Here is a 16716-nt window from a genome sequence, read left to right as displayed (position 1 = left end):
CTGGGATACAAAACTAACATTTTTAAAATCCCAGTACCATAATTTCGGTATCCCACATGCTCTTAGAAATTTACAAACGGTTGAAATGTGTGCTGATGATATTTTTCCTGTCACTTGCAGTGAACACTCACCTCACTTTCACCGTACTTTCCGATCTATATTCTAAGTATTTGAGCGACTTTCGATTTAGAAAAAAGTTTTCATTACAAAATAGCTCAGGCAGCTGTTTATTTGTGGATAATGAAAGATATGGACCGCAGTGCGCACGGAACCGTCATTTTGTTATATTTCTGTTTCATTTGTGCCAGATTGATGGAATCATTATTAATTTTGCCACCAGAGGTCAATAGAATCGGTTACGCAATGACGTAATAAGGAAGCCTGGGTGCAACCTCGCAGCCCTTCAGGCAGTGCATTTTGGATTCTGACCCAGAGAGAGGAAGTTGTTTATCTCAAGGTAGACACTTTGTGAAGGTGTCCGAGGAACCACGATATGGAGGAGAAGGATAAGTACTTTCCGTAATGTTTTAAGTTCCGAACTTGCACTCACTCACTCAATTATATTTTGTTCATAATCTTTCTCTTCTAGGGGAAAGTGGGGGAATTGCGACCACCTAAGGGAGATTTTAAAAATCTCAAAAACTGTACGCAGTGAAACAAAAAGAAAATGTGGGCCTGAAAAAGCAATGTTTGTAGTACATCTCTGCGTATCACTTTGCTCCCTGTCGTTAATAGTTATATCTGTAAACGTCAAAAAGTAACAATGTGCGTGTGAGCGCAATTGCCCTATTGGTAGGGTAATGGCACTCGGTAATCATTCTAACAGTAAATCAATACTATACTATGTACTATACAGAAACTATATCTTTAAGTACTTATATTTATTAATATGCAGATACAAATTAAATTGAGCACAATTTTGCACAAAAATGCACACATGGGACGCTTATTATGAGAAACGTCTTTGCACCCTTCATGTTCCCATCACAAACAGCGTGAGCGTCATTACCCGATAGGCGCCATATTATGTTATTTGTTTCTCGTCTCATGAAGAATCTCAAATGTTTACTTTATAATAATTAAGAAATAAACAGGATATACTATTATTATATCTGTAAAATTTTCAAGACTCTAGCTTAAACGTTCCGTCTACTTACCTTGCACTTTTTTCCTTCCCAATTTTATAAGAAAATATGACGAATTCGTTTTTCGCACCCTGCTTCTTAAAAGTCAACTCCACATGTGCCGCCTTTTGTTTGGTGCCTCGTAGTACTGGGTTCTAGATGTCAGCACAGGTTACTCTTCAATAACACCCTCCGTAACGACTACAGAGGGGTGAGCGCCATTGCCCGCTGAGCGCCATTCCCCCACCTTCCCCTATACTACGTGAAGAAGTGACTTGACAGTCAAAAGACAGATTTAGTTCATTATTACACAGGGCCGCAAATTAAATTCAATTTAATGTTGTTTTTTGTTTAATAGGTGAACTTTATTATTTGTGCCATGCTGATCACGAATATGAAATTAGTTTTTCTCTATCACGCAAGGTTTTCTTACAAATCAAATTTCAAAATTTGGGCTTTGTCCAATATTGCATACTGTTTTATTATAATTTTTCTTTTCATCAATCAGAATAAGTAGCTTATCACACTAAATGCATCAACATGTTTATTTTAAAATTAATATAGACAGACACAAAGGACCCATATAATATAGAAAACGACATATAGCAGTATATAATATACACACAAGAAAATCATTACACAATACATATTTTTCAGTTCTGTTTAGCTTTCTTCTGTAAGCTTTCCTAACTTTCTTGTGATTTTCTTCTGGCGTTTCTCTGTACAATGTCCAACAGTAGTCAGCCATCATGCTAACACTCCAATGTCCTTGATACCTTTTCTCCATATCCCTCATGTCCTGATGGAACCGTTCGCCTTGTTCCTCACTTGATTGTTCGAGATTTTGTGGAAAGTTATCAAGGTGTGAATGCAAAAAATGTAATTTGAGATTCATGTTGCAACCCAGCTCTTGAAATTTAAGTAACATATTCTCAACAACTTCTCTGTAATCAGGACTTTTGTGGTTCCCCAAGAGGTTCAACACTACACTTTTAAATGCTATCCAAGCATCTCTTTCAGCTACAGTCATTGTTTCCTCGAAGTCTTTATCATTCATTAATTTCCTAATGTGTGGTCCAACAAGAACACCTTCTTTCACTTTGCCGTACGACAGAAATGGAAATTTGTTGCATATGAACTGGAAACATTGTCCTTCCTTGTGCCTTAATCAGCCCTAATTTGATATGAAGAGGAGGAAGTACAACTTTCTCAGGACTGACTAAATGTTGTTGTACGATGTTCTTTGAACCCGGGTTCAACGTTTTCCGTATTGGCCATTCTTTTCTTTCCCAATGGTAATATCGTGCCCTACTATCCCACTCACAGATGTAACATGGCCTTTTTGGCATATCCACATTGTAGTCCAAGTAAAATGCTCAAAACTTTAAGATCACCACACACCAACCAACCATGGTCCTCATATTTAATTTCATTAAGAACAAGTTGCATATTGCTGTAGGTTTCTTTTAGTGACACAGAATGAGCAATATTACATATTCCATTATGTAACAGAACAAATTTTAAACTTGTTTTGTTCGAGTCAATGAATAGCCTCTAATCAGTTCAAAGACAAGGAAAATTTAACTTAGTCAGCAAACCGGACACATCACAACAAAACACGAGAGAATCTTGTTTCGAGAAATAAGGCACAAACTCTTTTTCTCGGTGTCTATACCAGGAAAATGTTGTTCAACGAGCCAGCAAGTTATTTTCGTTAAGTCTGGAACCAAGAAGCTCAGCTGATTCTTTAGATAAATTTAGGTCTCTAACTAAATCATTGGGTTCGCTTTGAGTGAACGGTATTGGGTCACGAGATCCATGAGGGGGGTCATAAATGTCATCTTCCATTTCACTTCCTCCACTGAATCACTTAGTGAACCAGGATCACTTACACACTCAAGACTTGATGGAGGTGTCGGTACAGGCAAGTCTGGACCGTGCAACACAGGTCTCATTGCAGAGGGAATATTGGGATACACTATCCTGTTCTTGTTTCTAATATTTGGACCTACTATTTCAGAAGTCACAATCATTGCTGTGATCCTGAGGCTCCCTCTACACTATAGGTATTGCAAATGGCATAGATGGCCGCTTTCCCGTCCTCCAATTTCGTAAAGATTCCACACATGATCTACATACCTTGTGTGGGGCCCACGATTTATCTTGATCTCCTAGTTTCATTTTAAAGTATGCGTAATATGATCTTCTTACAAAATCTGTAATTTCCTGTCTCTGTACCAGGGGAACAAATTCACCGCAGATGTAGCAAAACATATCTGGGCTATTCAGACAACCACGAGATGCCATGGTCACCCCATGCAAATTAGGACTTTTGAGAGTTAACATATAAAATTAATTTCAAATGATATATCAATGTTTTACATAGTATTATTTTCAGCATTTAGGCAAGAAACATATTAATTAATTTAAATAAAACAAAACTTCCCTGTATTTAAAGCTTGTTCTTCTTTATTACTTGTTGAATAATTTTAAAACGTACCAGTGACATCTAGCGACAATCACTTCAATTGCACTGAAACGTGCATACCGCAACCCACATATAAAAATCGTGAATTGTAAAAAATTCTTGCGTGATGTGAGAAAACTAATGCCAGTTTCAGCACCAGCAAGTTCAAATGCATGTAAAACACCCAAAATTATAAAAACAACAGAACCCATGCGGCCCTGTGTTATTAATTAGTTAAACTAATATCCATCAAACTGACCTGAGAAGAACAATGCTTTTCTTTCAGCGAGTTTATCGTCGAACAAACTTTATTTAATTATGTAGTCCAATTGTGCTTGCACATTATGTAAATAAACTAGCATAATCTGGAACAGTGTTATATTCGAATAGCATAGCTGCCCCATAGCAAATAAGTAGACCTTTAAGACGGAAATCTTCCACTGAGCGCTTACTTCAAGATTCGTATGCATTAAACAAGCCAGTTTAACGTGCATAAAGAGGAGAGTTTTTCAATTTGAATAAGTATTGGTGATTATAAAACATGCTATTGCTTCATGGTTACTGATAATAAACTAGCGTATCCATATTCAGAAGGATAAGACTATTATAATTATAATTGTCATAAATTACTCAAATATACGTAAACGTACCATTATAAACCTTACACATTCTCTAGCTCACACGAAAATTCCAGAACCGCCCAAAAAATCGAATTTGAGTTGCCAATTGAGCATCATCACGTGTTATTGATGCACCTTCATTTCAACAACTTGCGAATGTACGTAGTTCAGATTTGCGATTAACAACATGTAAAGCTGTTGAGTTGATTAACAACACATTATTTATTTTTTGGTATAATTTATCAAATCACAATAGAAGGAAAGCTTTTCTAAACCTCCCTCATTACATGACTGGCACCTGGTTTCACCTATCCCATAATCTTTATTTCACGACTTTTCCGGATTTTCTTCGATCACTAGAGACCCTGTATTAGGCGATATAAAACAGGTACTCAAGCTAAGATGCCTCCTAGTGGAAAGGCGATTAATGATCGATATTATTGCAGCGTTCGTTACGAAAATTTCCAAGACATTAACGCGTTCATTCTTTAGGAAGTTGTCTAACGAATCCTTGCCAGAGAATTCCCGAACCAAGATTAGGAGGGAGGGAGTGGCGATAGCAAGAGGAAATTTCCTCAGAAAAGGGGGGAAAATCCCTTTTTAGAAGAAAAATTCCCTCAGACTTTTATTTCAGTGCAAATAAAACAAGTACATTTTTTTTGGACCAACGTTTCAGCTCCACTAACGAAATTTTCCATCAAAGTAAATGATTTTACAATGATTGATTGATTTGCTTTCTTTTACTTTGCTTCTTGTGCCACTTTTGGCTAATTTTCGAAGATGGTGATGAGTGATGATATGATGAAATTGATGAATGGACAATCACCAACATCCATTCCCAGGTCAGGGTTCGAACCCGGGACCCCTGACGTCGTAGCGCGCTGTGCTAACGACTCCGCCACGGGAGCCGGCTTCTGATTTGTCAGTTTTACAGTTATTCTAAAAAGCTTTCTGTAAATAATTGTAAGAATTACGCATTATTAATCTGACAGAAAGCAAGACATTGTAACATCATCTGGTCAGATGCCGAACTCCGTTCCTGAGTGGTAGGCACAGCACGCTACGACGTCAGGGGTCCCGGGTTCGAATCCCGGCCTGGGTATTCCACGTGAGTGTCCCTTCATCAATTTCATCATATCATCACTCATCTATATCTTAGCGATGGCCCAAAGTGGCACAAGAAGCGAAGTAAAATAAAGCAAATCAATGATTGTAAATTAAACCCGATCAACAACAAAGCATGGCCTCCCCGATGGCATAGTGGTAACGCCGTCACCTTGTAATGAAGGGGTCCCGGGTTCGATACCCGGTGGAGGCACATAGTTGTTCGAATTCCTCTTTAAATGTAGGTCCATTCCCGATTAGCTTTTCTGTGCACAATGTGGACTTAAAACACCAAATCAATCAAGCAATCAATCGAAACAAGAAATCATTACTCATCCCCATCGGCACGATTAGCCAAAAGTGGAAAGAGTAACAAGTAATAAGTAACAAATCAAATAATTTGGTTACATGAAAGCTTCGTTAGTTAAGTTGTAACTTGCTGCATAAAACTTTTCTTGTATTAAAGTAACAAGCTATTTGCATCGCCAAGAGAAATTACGGTAATGAAAAATATCCCATAGTCTCCAGACAAAAATTCCCTTTTCAGGGAAAAATTCCCCTATTCAAGAAAAGTTCCTATATTTTTAGACCATTTCATGCAAAGTGCGAGAAAGATTCCCTCGACTGGTACTCACCGTTCTATTTTCGCTCATGTGTTCCGCGTACAAATCCTTAATGAGCATATCAAGTGTCCGCTCCCTCTTCTGGGAAAAGATGGGGGTGTTGAATGCAGCCTTCTCGCCGTTAATTACTGAAAAAGAGGAAGAAGAGGACGAGTTAATGAATGTTGTTGATGAAAAGTGGGTATACAACATTTAAAGCAAGGTTTGAATGTTTTCCATCACCGTGATTTAGTGCTTTCATGAGCTAAAATTATTTTTCTCTGAATCTAGAGCTGGCAGTACTGTTTGCATTCTCTGCCACGTTCCCAGACCAGCAGCAACCAATGAGATCCATGGATTTTGGCGCCAGATTGGCACCAGTGGTGCTGTAATGAAGATTTCAGACCGAAGCGACAAGAGATGCGTGTCGCTTGTAAAGCAGACGTTAGAAATAAATGCAACCTACCGAACCGAAGCGACACGACAAGCTGCACGTGTCGCCTCGGTATGTTATTTGCGCATGCGCGGTTTACTGTTTTGCTTTAGACTGAACGGGGCTGTGTCACTTAGGTCTGAAAGCTCCCTGTAAGCAAAACCATTCACCCCGTATGTGCGAACTACAGACCTAGGCGACACGATGCATGCCATTGAGTAAAAGGCCCATTCTACACGTGCAGCTTGCTGCTTGTGTCTAAAAGCTCCCTAACTAAAGCTTATGTTGCGGAGTTCAAACTATATACATTATTGATTTCATGCACAATTCCTTGTCTTACAATTCTCTGGAAATAAAAATAAATTATAAAAATTGAATTATTTGATCAAAAGGATAGGCTACATAATAACAAGTTGGTAAGTCGCTACACACGATTAGGGCCTATACCACGATTGAATCCTGTTACCAGATGGCAGGGCAGCACGTGTTTGTTTCTTGCTTGTAAGCCAATGAAAGCATGTGATCAATCATTAGTACTGTTGCAACTGGTCGAGTTGTAAGAATTACGATTAGTTTGAGGGATCGTGATTCAGTGTTCCAGTTACTTTTAAAAATAATTGTCTTAGCTGTTTATCACTATGGTCTGTTCTACAATGGAATAGCCCACAATTATTTACATGATTATGCAGTATATACACACCAGAAACGTATCCTGAATCCAATATCTGGGCGATCTCACTAGAACGTGTAGTTCTAGGTTATAGAGGAACGGAGAAGACTATGTTCCGGTAAACGCCGTGTGTAAACCGTTAGACACACCCACATCCTCGTTCAAGACGTCTTCAAGGAATCCACGTTGCCATGCCAACTTCAGAATCACCATCATCCCGATTAGTCTATCTGTGCATAAAGTGGACTTAAACACTGAAACTCAAACCATCACCATCTTATTGAAATGAACAATTTTTATTCACAATTTCTAATCGACTTTTCTTCTACGTTCTAGTCTGGGTTTCATGCTTCGTAGAAGCTTACTAGCCTAGAATATGCGTTCCCGATACACACCCATAGTCAAAAGCGCGCACACGTACAGTGGGATCCATGGGTATTATCGTGCAAATTGTCCATGACTATTTTCATTAATTTTTTTCTTACATCCTATGTGGTGTTAAGCGATGAATTTTTATGTATGCTGATGCAGAAGTTGTCAACAGCTTGATTTGAGTTTTCTTTTCATTCTTGAAGCTCTTATTGGGTCAAATAAAGTGCACGAACATGGTGATGGACAATTTGCACGGTAATACTCATGGATCCCACTGTACATTATATATGTATGCACTGGCGTACGCAGGATTTTTCTTTCGGGAGGGGCTGGAATTTTAAAGGTGGATAGTTTACAGCTTCGTTTTGGTGAGGGGTGGGACTCACCAAAAAATATTTCTCATGTTTGGAGCTTTTCAGTCTATTAAAATTGTACTAATTGTAATTTTGAAGACTAAAAATGATAATCTGGGGGTTATTTTAAAGGGGTTTTTGTTTACACATTTCATTTTTTCGAATCCCTTACTAATTTTCATTTGAAAATACTGATTTTATCAAAATTTCGGGAGGGACTGTGGCCTCTTCAGCTTCTCTTTCGCGTGCGCCAGTGTATGTATGCATGCATGTAGGTGGGTTGTTGAACTTTGCAACCCCTCTCCAAATCAAAAAAAAGTTCCTGCGCCATTTCTTCACACAATGCACTTTGCACATCTGTTCAAGTGTTTGTTGGCAAATTTCATTCTCCTGTCATCCAGAAACTCGAATCTCGTTCCAAGTTTACGATTCCTTTCAGCTGCTCTTTTCTTGTTCAAAGTCGATCGTTGTCAAACGTTACGACATCCGTCTTCATCTTTGCCATCCGCCTCCCGGGCATAATGGGGTTCCTGCGGTGGTGAACAATGGAGGTCTTACTTGTCGTTGGTTCCTTTATTTGCCAGACTCTTCTCGCAATTAATTCTGCCTTTTCGTCAGACAATTCTTCAGCCGTTAAATTCGTTATATCTTCCCTCTCAGGGGCCACAGGGGGAAGCAGACAGAGGAAGAGAGGAGCAGAGAAGGGGAAGAGAGGGAAAATATCGAGAAAAGCACAGACAATGGGAGACAATTGAAAGTCTGAGTCAGTGTGTGTGTGGCTGCAGATCTGGAAAGAGGGGGAGAAGGGAGGGAGGGAGGGAGGGAGGGAAGGAAGGAAGGAAGGAGAGAGAGAGAGAATAAGAGTAGGGAAAGGAGACAGTGAAAAAGAAAGAACAAATGAAGAAAAAGAGAGAGAGAATAGGACGGGAAAGAGATTATGGAAGAGAAAGAACATACAAAGAACTAGAGAGGGAGAAGGATTTGGTTTGGTTTGATTTGATTTGGTGTTTTAAGTCCACTTTATGCGCAGTAAGGCTAATCGGGACTGGACCTACAGTTTAAAGTGGGATCCGAACCACTTGTGCCTCCACCGGGTATCGAACCCGGGACCCCTTGATTACAAGGCAATGACGCTACCACTGCGCCATGGGGGAGGCACAGAGGGAGAAGGAGAGAGAATATGAGGGGAAAGAGATTATGGAAGCGAAAGAACATACAAAGAAAAAGAGGAGAGAGAATAGGAGGGGAAAGAGATTATAGAAGACAAAGAACATACACAGAACTAGAGAAGGAGAGAGAATAGGAAGGGAAATATATTATGGAAGAGAAAGAACATACAAAGAACGAGAGAGAGAGATATTAAGAGGGGAAAGATAATATTATGGAAGAAAAAGAACACAGAAAGAAGAGAGAATAAGAGAATGGGAAAGAGATCGTGAAAGATAAAGAACATACAAAGAACGAGAGAGAAAGAATAAGAAGAGAGGAAGATACTATGGGAAGAGAAATAACATACAAAGAAGGAGAGGGAGATAAAGATAATAATAGAAGGAACATACAAAGAGGGAGAGGGAGATAAAGAGAATAATAGAATGACATACAAAGAGGGAGAGAGAGAATAAGAGAAGCAACATACAAAGAGGGAGAGGGAGATGGAGTGAATAAGATGGAAAGAGATTATGGAAGAGAAAGAACGAGAACGAACACAAGAAGGAGAGATAGAAAGAGAGAGAGAGAGACTGAGAGGAAGGTAATAGAACATACAAAAAGCGAGAGAGAATAAGAGGAGGGTAAGATAGTGAAAGATTGGATTGGATTGATTTGGTGTTTTAAGTCCACTTTATGCACAGTAAGGCTAATTGGGACTGGACCTACAGCTTAAAGTGGGATCCGAACCACTATGTGCCTCCACCGGGTATCGAACCCGGGACTCCTTGATTACAAGGCGAGGAAGCTACCACTGCGCCATCGGGGAGGCCTAGATAGTGAAAGAGAAACAAGAGAATGGACAAGAGCGTAAAAAGGAAAGACAGAGAAAGAAAGAGATAAAAAGTAGGAAACAGAGATGGAGAGAAAGAAGATTAAGAAATGGGGGGGGGGGGGTGGAAAGAGCGAAACTGAAGTTACACCACTTTAAGTTTTTCCTTCCAACAAAGACGTTCGAATCTTTCTTCTCTGAGCATTTGCGTTTCTCAGCTGAAGAACTCTTCTTTGCTTCCAAATGTCCCCCAGTCATATTCAGAAACGGATGCTTTGTGCTTCGCGGAGGTTTTCTATGATGTTAAACAAAAGGCATCGATCTTGGAGAACTTACCTCCGGCTCCAGACGGCGAATCTTGGCTCCAAGTCGGAAGAGATGAGAGAAGCAGATACCTTTCCTACTCTGTACAAATTTAGACTGTGAAACGTCTTCTGACGCACGCTTTACTTTACCCTTTTACTTATTTTCATATCCATCAGATGACTGATCAGGGTCACCATAATATTTTGACCACAAAACGAGACAGCTCAAGGAAATTCTGAAAAATAGTTTGGTCCTAATTATATAATTATTGTTATTATTAACGTATTATTATTTATTATAGTATGGGTCATAAAGAATAAATGAAATAAGTTCTCCCGTTGTTTAAAGGCATTATAATTATTATTATAATCTCGGTATGCTTTACATAGTGTTTCTTGTCCCTTCTTATCAACCTTTGTTGTTAGTCCTACGATGAAGCAGGAATGCGAGAAGAATAATTCATCAGAACAGCTTTATTCTTCAACAACTTTTAGAAAGCTCCCCACAAATCTGACACACAATGATTTGTCTATTGGGGTTCTGTCTAGACGCAGGAATTGAAGTTCTTGTTGCAAGTTCGTATTCAAACTACAACCTTAGTGACAATGAAGTTCGACCAGTCACAAATATAGGAGTGCGTTGTGAAAGAAGGAGAACATATGCATATGCTGAACATATTTTATTCAGGAGGCTACATGGAACAAAGGAAAACATAAATTTCCGCTGCAACGCAGCAATGTATGGTGTCCACACAAAATAAAACATTTTCGTCCATCTACACGTGACATTGAAGTTCGACCACTGTTAGAGGGGATCCTGTTTACCATGGTGTGACGCCGCCCCGTCGGCGAATAACTGTGGCAATGCGTCGGGGCATGCTGCGGACGAGTCGTTCAAGGTATTCCACATCGATGCGGTGCCATTCCTCCTGCAGGCAGGCGATAAGAGCAACCACTGTCGTGGGTCCCCTCTGTTCCACACGTCGCTTAAGAACACGCCACACATTCTCAATGGGCGAGAGGTCGGGACTCGATGGTGGCCATGGCAGAGTTCGCACGTGATGGCGAGTCAACCATTCTCTTGTCAGCCGCGCTGTATGAGGCCTGGCATTGTCGTGTTGAAAGATGAGACGCCGCCTGTGGAACAGGTGCCTTCGCACTGTGGGAAGTTGCCGCTCCAGTATGCGTGTATAGGCGTGTGCATTCACAATGCCCTCACAGACGTGTAGTGGGCCAACCCCAGATGCCGTCATGCATCCCCATACCATCACTGACGCAGGTTTCTGTACCCGACGTGCATAACATTTTGCTTCATTTTGTTCCTACTTCCGACAAATGACTGTTTTCCGTATTTTCCCGTACACAACATTGAAAATGGATTCGTCCGTCCACAAAACCCTGTTCCACTGCCGAAATGTCCATCCTCGGTACATTCGTGCCCACCGTAGTCGATTGACTTTGTTCAACATGGAAAGGAAGGGTTTACGTTTCGCCTTGTACACTCGGTAACCGCATCGCTGTAGGTAACGGCGAATGGTTCTGGTTGACACTTCAATGTGAAAGCGTTCTCGAGTCCAAAGTCTTAATTCGGCCACAGAAACATGATTGTTGGTCTGGATATAGCGCCTAAATATCCTTAGGTCACGCACGCTCAGCAGGCGTTTTCGACCGGGGGCCTTACCTGGCTCTGTAGTACCCGTATTTTGGTGGTGTTTGATGATGCAGTGGACGGTTGACTTGGGTAAGTTCAGTTGGCGCCCTATTTCCCGTTCACTGAGTCCATCCCGTTACAACTCCACCACTCTTCTCCTCACGGTGTTGTCAATAGGTTTGCCCCTGGCCATGGTGATGATGCACTGCGGTTCCTCGGTGCACAGCACACGCTTATATACGGCGGACTCCCTTATCGTGTCCGTTACGTCATGCTTCCGTCCAATGCGCCACTATCTGGAATTTCCGTATGGGTCTGTTGCCTGGTCGAAGTTCAATGTCACGCGTATTGTTCCCCGTTTTCGTTCTTTATGTGACCTTGGGTGCAACATGCTGGGATCACGATTCTTGCCTGCTCACACGCCTCCTCTTACACACATGCGTCACTTCTGCGGGTCATCCATTCCACCGCCTATGCCTCTGTGCATTTAATCACGTATTCCTTTCTGGTCGAACTTCATTGTCACCAAGGTTGTACATGTACGCTTCTTAACCATGCTTATTCATTGCTCTACAAATAACGGAATACACACAAAACAATACAACCCGTGACGTGAACAAACTTCAACATTAAACTCAGGGGCTGCTCGTTCAGGGGCGCAGATCGTATGCGCAGTTGTCCGTGGATGCAATACGTCATCGTCGAGAAGCTCGGCACGGAAAAGGCTGGTTCCTTATGCAAATATTGAGATATTTGACAACGAATATCTTCTAAAATATTGTAGCAGGGTTACAACTTTTACTATTAAGATTCATCCTTTCTAATCAATTTGTCACAAAGTTGATTGAAATGTGTAGAATGGTTTTCAAGAAATCGTGTTACGAAGGAACCCCTGTATTGTTCTCTCCAGGCTTCCAATGTAAGGGAGTTTTAACTTAAGCGCGTTGGATTTCTTTTTGCTCTATTATTTGAATATAGATTATTTTGTTCATACAGAACATATTAATATTGTATGTAAATGTAAGGGTGTAATAAACGTGACTGCTTCCCGTAAAATATCACTGCACTCTCCACGTTTCTCTTCTGTCTTTTCCTTGGCGCCGTCAACACGTTGTTTTTTATATATATATTTGTCACATATTTGTTTTAATTAGTATTCTACTCGTTCCGGCACCTGAACGCAGCAGCTAGGGCTCAAGGGACAGTGCAGTTACACCGGAAGAATGTTCGGAAATGGCAGGCTTTAGAAGTTAATTAAATTAATCAGGTATGTGCTCTCTTTAAATTTAAATCATAGTTCACAAATAATTTGATTAAAAGTTTTAAAAGTATCTGTTTTATTTAATAAGTATTAATTGGTGCATTCTTCTCCAGCATAGCTATAGGCAGTGACCACACTACAGGTGAGGGCAGGAACGCTCCCCTATTCTCGTTCGACAATTTCTCTCTCTCTCTCATATCTGCCCCCAGTAAAACGACAAAAATAAATAAATGAATGAAAGCTCTTTTAGCCAAAATATGCATTTTTGTGTCATATGTAACGAAATAATAAACATGATTGCCCCGGGAAAATATGATTTACCTCTCTTTTCTATTGCCCCGTCAATAGCTACAACATATTTTGATTTCTATTGTTCCCACATATTTATTTTAATTTTAGTATTGTGAAACATATTCCACTGTGTTACCTTACGTGTTACCACCCCACACACATGCACGATTTCAGTTGTAAGTTTTAGACTAAGCTTGTCAAATGTCCACTTATATCTTTGTATTCTTGAGCCATTTAAAAAGAATCATTTCGCCCCTTCTTCTGGACTATTTCATAGCAATGTTTTCCCACTGGAAGCCCCTTTGCAGATCGAGATCCGGGGCTATAGCCTTCCCAAGCCACCGTCCCCTCCAAATACTGTCCTGGCTGGCCTCATGAAAGAAAAATAGATGTATTTATATGAAATATTAATTTGACTTGGCAGTTTCTTTTTCGAACAGGAATAAGTTTTAAATTTTAATAGCTTATAAATTTACACTAGCAATTTTGAGTAAAGGTTTTCCGTAACGCTAAAAGTACATTTAGAGTCTGCAAGATCAACTCTCGATATTTCAGATATATTAATAATTTTCATCACAACGTCTAGTAATAATAATTTGTTACATCAATAACCTCCTCGCAAATGTTTCTCGCATATTAAAACATAGATGCCATATGATTGTCATTTTCTGTTTATTTCCTTGTAATGCTGACCTCCGTGGCGAAGTGGTTAGCACAACGCTTTACGATGCCAAGGCCCCCCAGGTTCGAATCCCTGCCCGGGCATGAGTCTACTTTCGTTTCATCAATTTCATCATATCATCACGCATCCTCATCTTTGCGATTAGCGATATGTGACAGATAAGCGAAGTAAAATAAACTAAGTCTATTAATCAATTATTTTTTAAAACTCTTTAATTCTTCTTTAGCATGCCACGTTTTTGTTAAAATTATATTACGATTTGTAAAATGACGAAATTCTAAAGACGAACACGCAACTTTCTCTGTAGCGCATCGGTCAGAAAGTTTCACGAATATGGATTTTCAAAATACATTTTTTCACATGTACTTTGCCCCCTTTTAAAAGTAGCGCGTTTTCAATTATGTTACTAATCATTAAATGGATGCCTCAATACCATCTTTGAGGATGACAATTAATATTTCCCCCCTCCTAAAAGTAATAATATACTTTCGCTCTCTGAATCTCCCATGTAAACGCTAGGGGCCGTCTGCTTCAGCCGAGCTCACCCCCTCTCTGGTGACGTCACGCGTTAGTGCAAGATCGGCAAGATGGCTTCACCTAATCTTTATGTACCTTGAATTTGTCTATTGGGGTTCTGTCTAGACGCAGGAATTTAAATTCTTGTTGCAAGTTCGTATTCAAACTACATGTACGCTTCTTAACCATGCTTATTCATTGCTCTACAAATAACGGAATACACACAAAACAATACAACCCGTGACGCGAACCAACTTCAACATTAAACTGATGTCTGCTCGAATGTTCTCGACAACAATGGAACATTTCGATTGTTATGAAGTGCTTGAAATGCAGTCCAGCTGTTTTGCCACGACGCTGATTTAAAAATTCCATCAACATTATTTTTAGCATGAAAGTCTCAAATTTAGACCTTAATAGAACGGTTTCACACCTCTCAAACGGGACTGTCCCGGTCAAAACTGGACGTATAGTTACTCTATAGCACTGAGGATCCAACTAAAGACAGTGAGAGTTTCTGAGTTGCCTGAGTCGATTTGGGTGAATCCATACAAAATGATCCAGAACTGGTTGTTTCACCATTTGGAAAAACAAACAAACAACAACTCATTTTTGTTGCTGAAAGAGTAGTTCAAAACAGGCATTATTTCCTTCCTATATAACGTCGTTTAAAAATGGCGGCCATTTTTGTTTCATGGCTTCCAGCATTTTTTGCCTTTGCAGACAGTCGCTATAAATATGATAACTCAAGCAAGAAAAATTATAGAAAGCTGGGGTAAAAAATATTATTTTCAGTACATTACAAACTACATTTTATGTCGTCTACGATTTTTTACCATCTCTAATACAAATTGTTGACATTTAGGGCTAAAACTGAATTTTTTTTTTCAACAAAAATCAAAGATTAGGATTCTTTTTAGTATGGAAGGACCGTAATATCAGAGCTATACTTTTTTTTTAGAAATATTTGAGCTCTGTTAGGCCTACTGGTTCTCTCTTTTAGTTATAGCTCTTTGAAAATGCTCGTCTTTTTCTTTCTTTTTTTTAAACCAAAATTTGAATGTTCGTTTGGTGGCTGGAATAATACTGCAGAACTCCGATCCCCAGCCTTGTACTTGCAAACTAAAATAGGCCCGTACACACTAGGGATGGCCAAATCCTGATAATTTTCTATCCGGATTTAAAATATTTGGCTATTCTGATAACCGATATTCAGATTATCCGGACAGTTTTGTCGTTTATCCGGACAGTTTTATCGTTTATCCGTTTTACGGGCTATCCACAACTTTTATGTTAAGAGAAAGGGTATAAGGATGGCTAAATATTCAACCAAGGCCAGATTTAACTTAACAGTTTATATTCTGTTAGATTGTTGTTAGAATGTAGTGAAACAATGGTTTACATGTTTTACAGTGGGATCCATGAGTTACAGTGCAAATTGTCCATCACCATGTTCGTGCACTTTATTTGACCCAATAAGAGCTTCAAGAATGAAAAGAAAACTCAAAACAAGCTGTTGACAACTTCTGCATCAGCATACATAAAAATTCATCGCTTAACACCACATAGGATGTAAGAGAAAAGATAATGAAAATAGTCATGGACAATTTGCACGATAATAATCATGGATCCCACTACAGTGTATGAAATGATTATTTTTGAAAAAAAAAAGGCGTGCGATGTACTAAATGGTTGAAAGAACTGTAACCTTGAAGCTTCCATCCTAATCACAATCCTTAATCCTTTATCGTTTATCCTCGTCGCCAATTGTTATAATTAAAACTGAATGTTGTCAAATAAACACTAAATTTATAAAATAATCATTTCATACACTGTACAACATGTAAACCATTGCTTTACTCTAACAGCAATCTCACAGAATATAAACTGTTAAGTTAAATCTGGCCTTGGTTGGACATTTAGCCATCCTTATACTCTTACTCTTAACATTTCATTCGTCATTTTGTATTTCACTGTACGTATTTTCCACAAATCCTTCATCAAATCTGTTATACCCGGAACATCCGAAACCGATATCGGATAATTTGAAATCCGTATATCTGTTATACGTATCTTGTGGTTATCTCTAGTCCAGACACAAGCGTGGTGAGCTATTCACAAACTTTAGCTAGGCCCATAGTCATTTCACGAAGTGATGCCAGGGGAGAATCTGTGATGTGAGCTTTGTGTTTGTGTGTGGCCTCATGTAGCTGGCTCGCAAAGTGAGAATTTTCGGAACTAAGGCCTAGAGTTTGTAAATGCTACACACCTTTGGAGGGACGAAGGA

At 39.5% G+C, this 16716-nt stretch overlaps 1 protein-coding gene across 2 annotated transcripts in view; it reads right to left on the bottom strand.

Moving 5' to 3' along the window:
* The window catches only part of LOC145977740 (GTPase-activating Rap/Ran-GAP domain-like protein 3), a 742197-nt gene that overhangs the window by 132371 nt on the left and 593110 nt on the right, over positions 1–16716 (bottom strand). For both annotated transcript variants that reach the window (XM_083109991.1, XM_083109992.1), the window contains one exon: positions 5951–6066. In XM_083109991.1, coding sequence (XP_082966117.1) covers positions 5951–6066 — 116 coding nt within the window. The remainder of the gene's footprint in view (positions 1–5950; positions 6067–16716) is intronic.

Source organism: Lepisma saccharinum, chromosome 23 (assembly GCF_977018435.1).
Source record: "Lepisma saccharinum chromosome 23, izLepSacc3.1, whole genome shotgun sequence".
Lineage (NCBI taxonomy): Eukaryota > Metazoa > Arthropoda > Insecta > Zygentoma > Lepismatidae > Lepisma > Lepisma saccharinum.
This window is presented reverse-complemented; position numbering and strand designations above follow the sequence as displayed.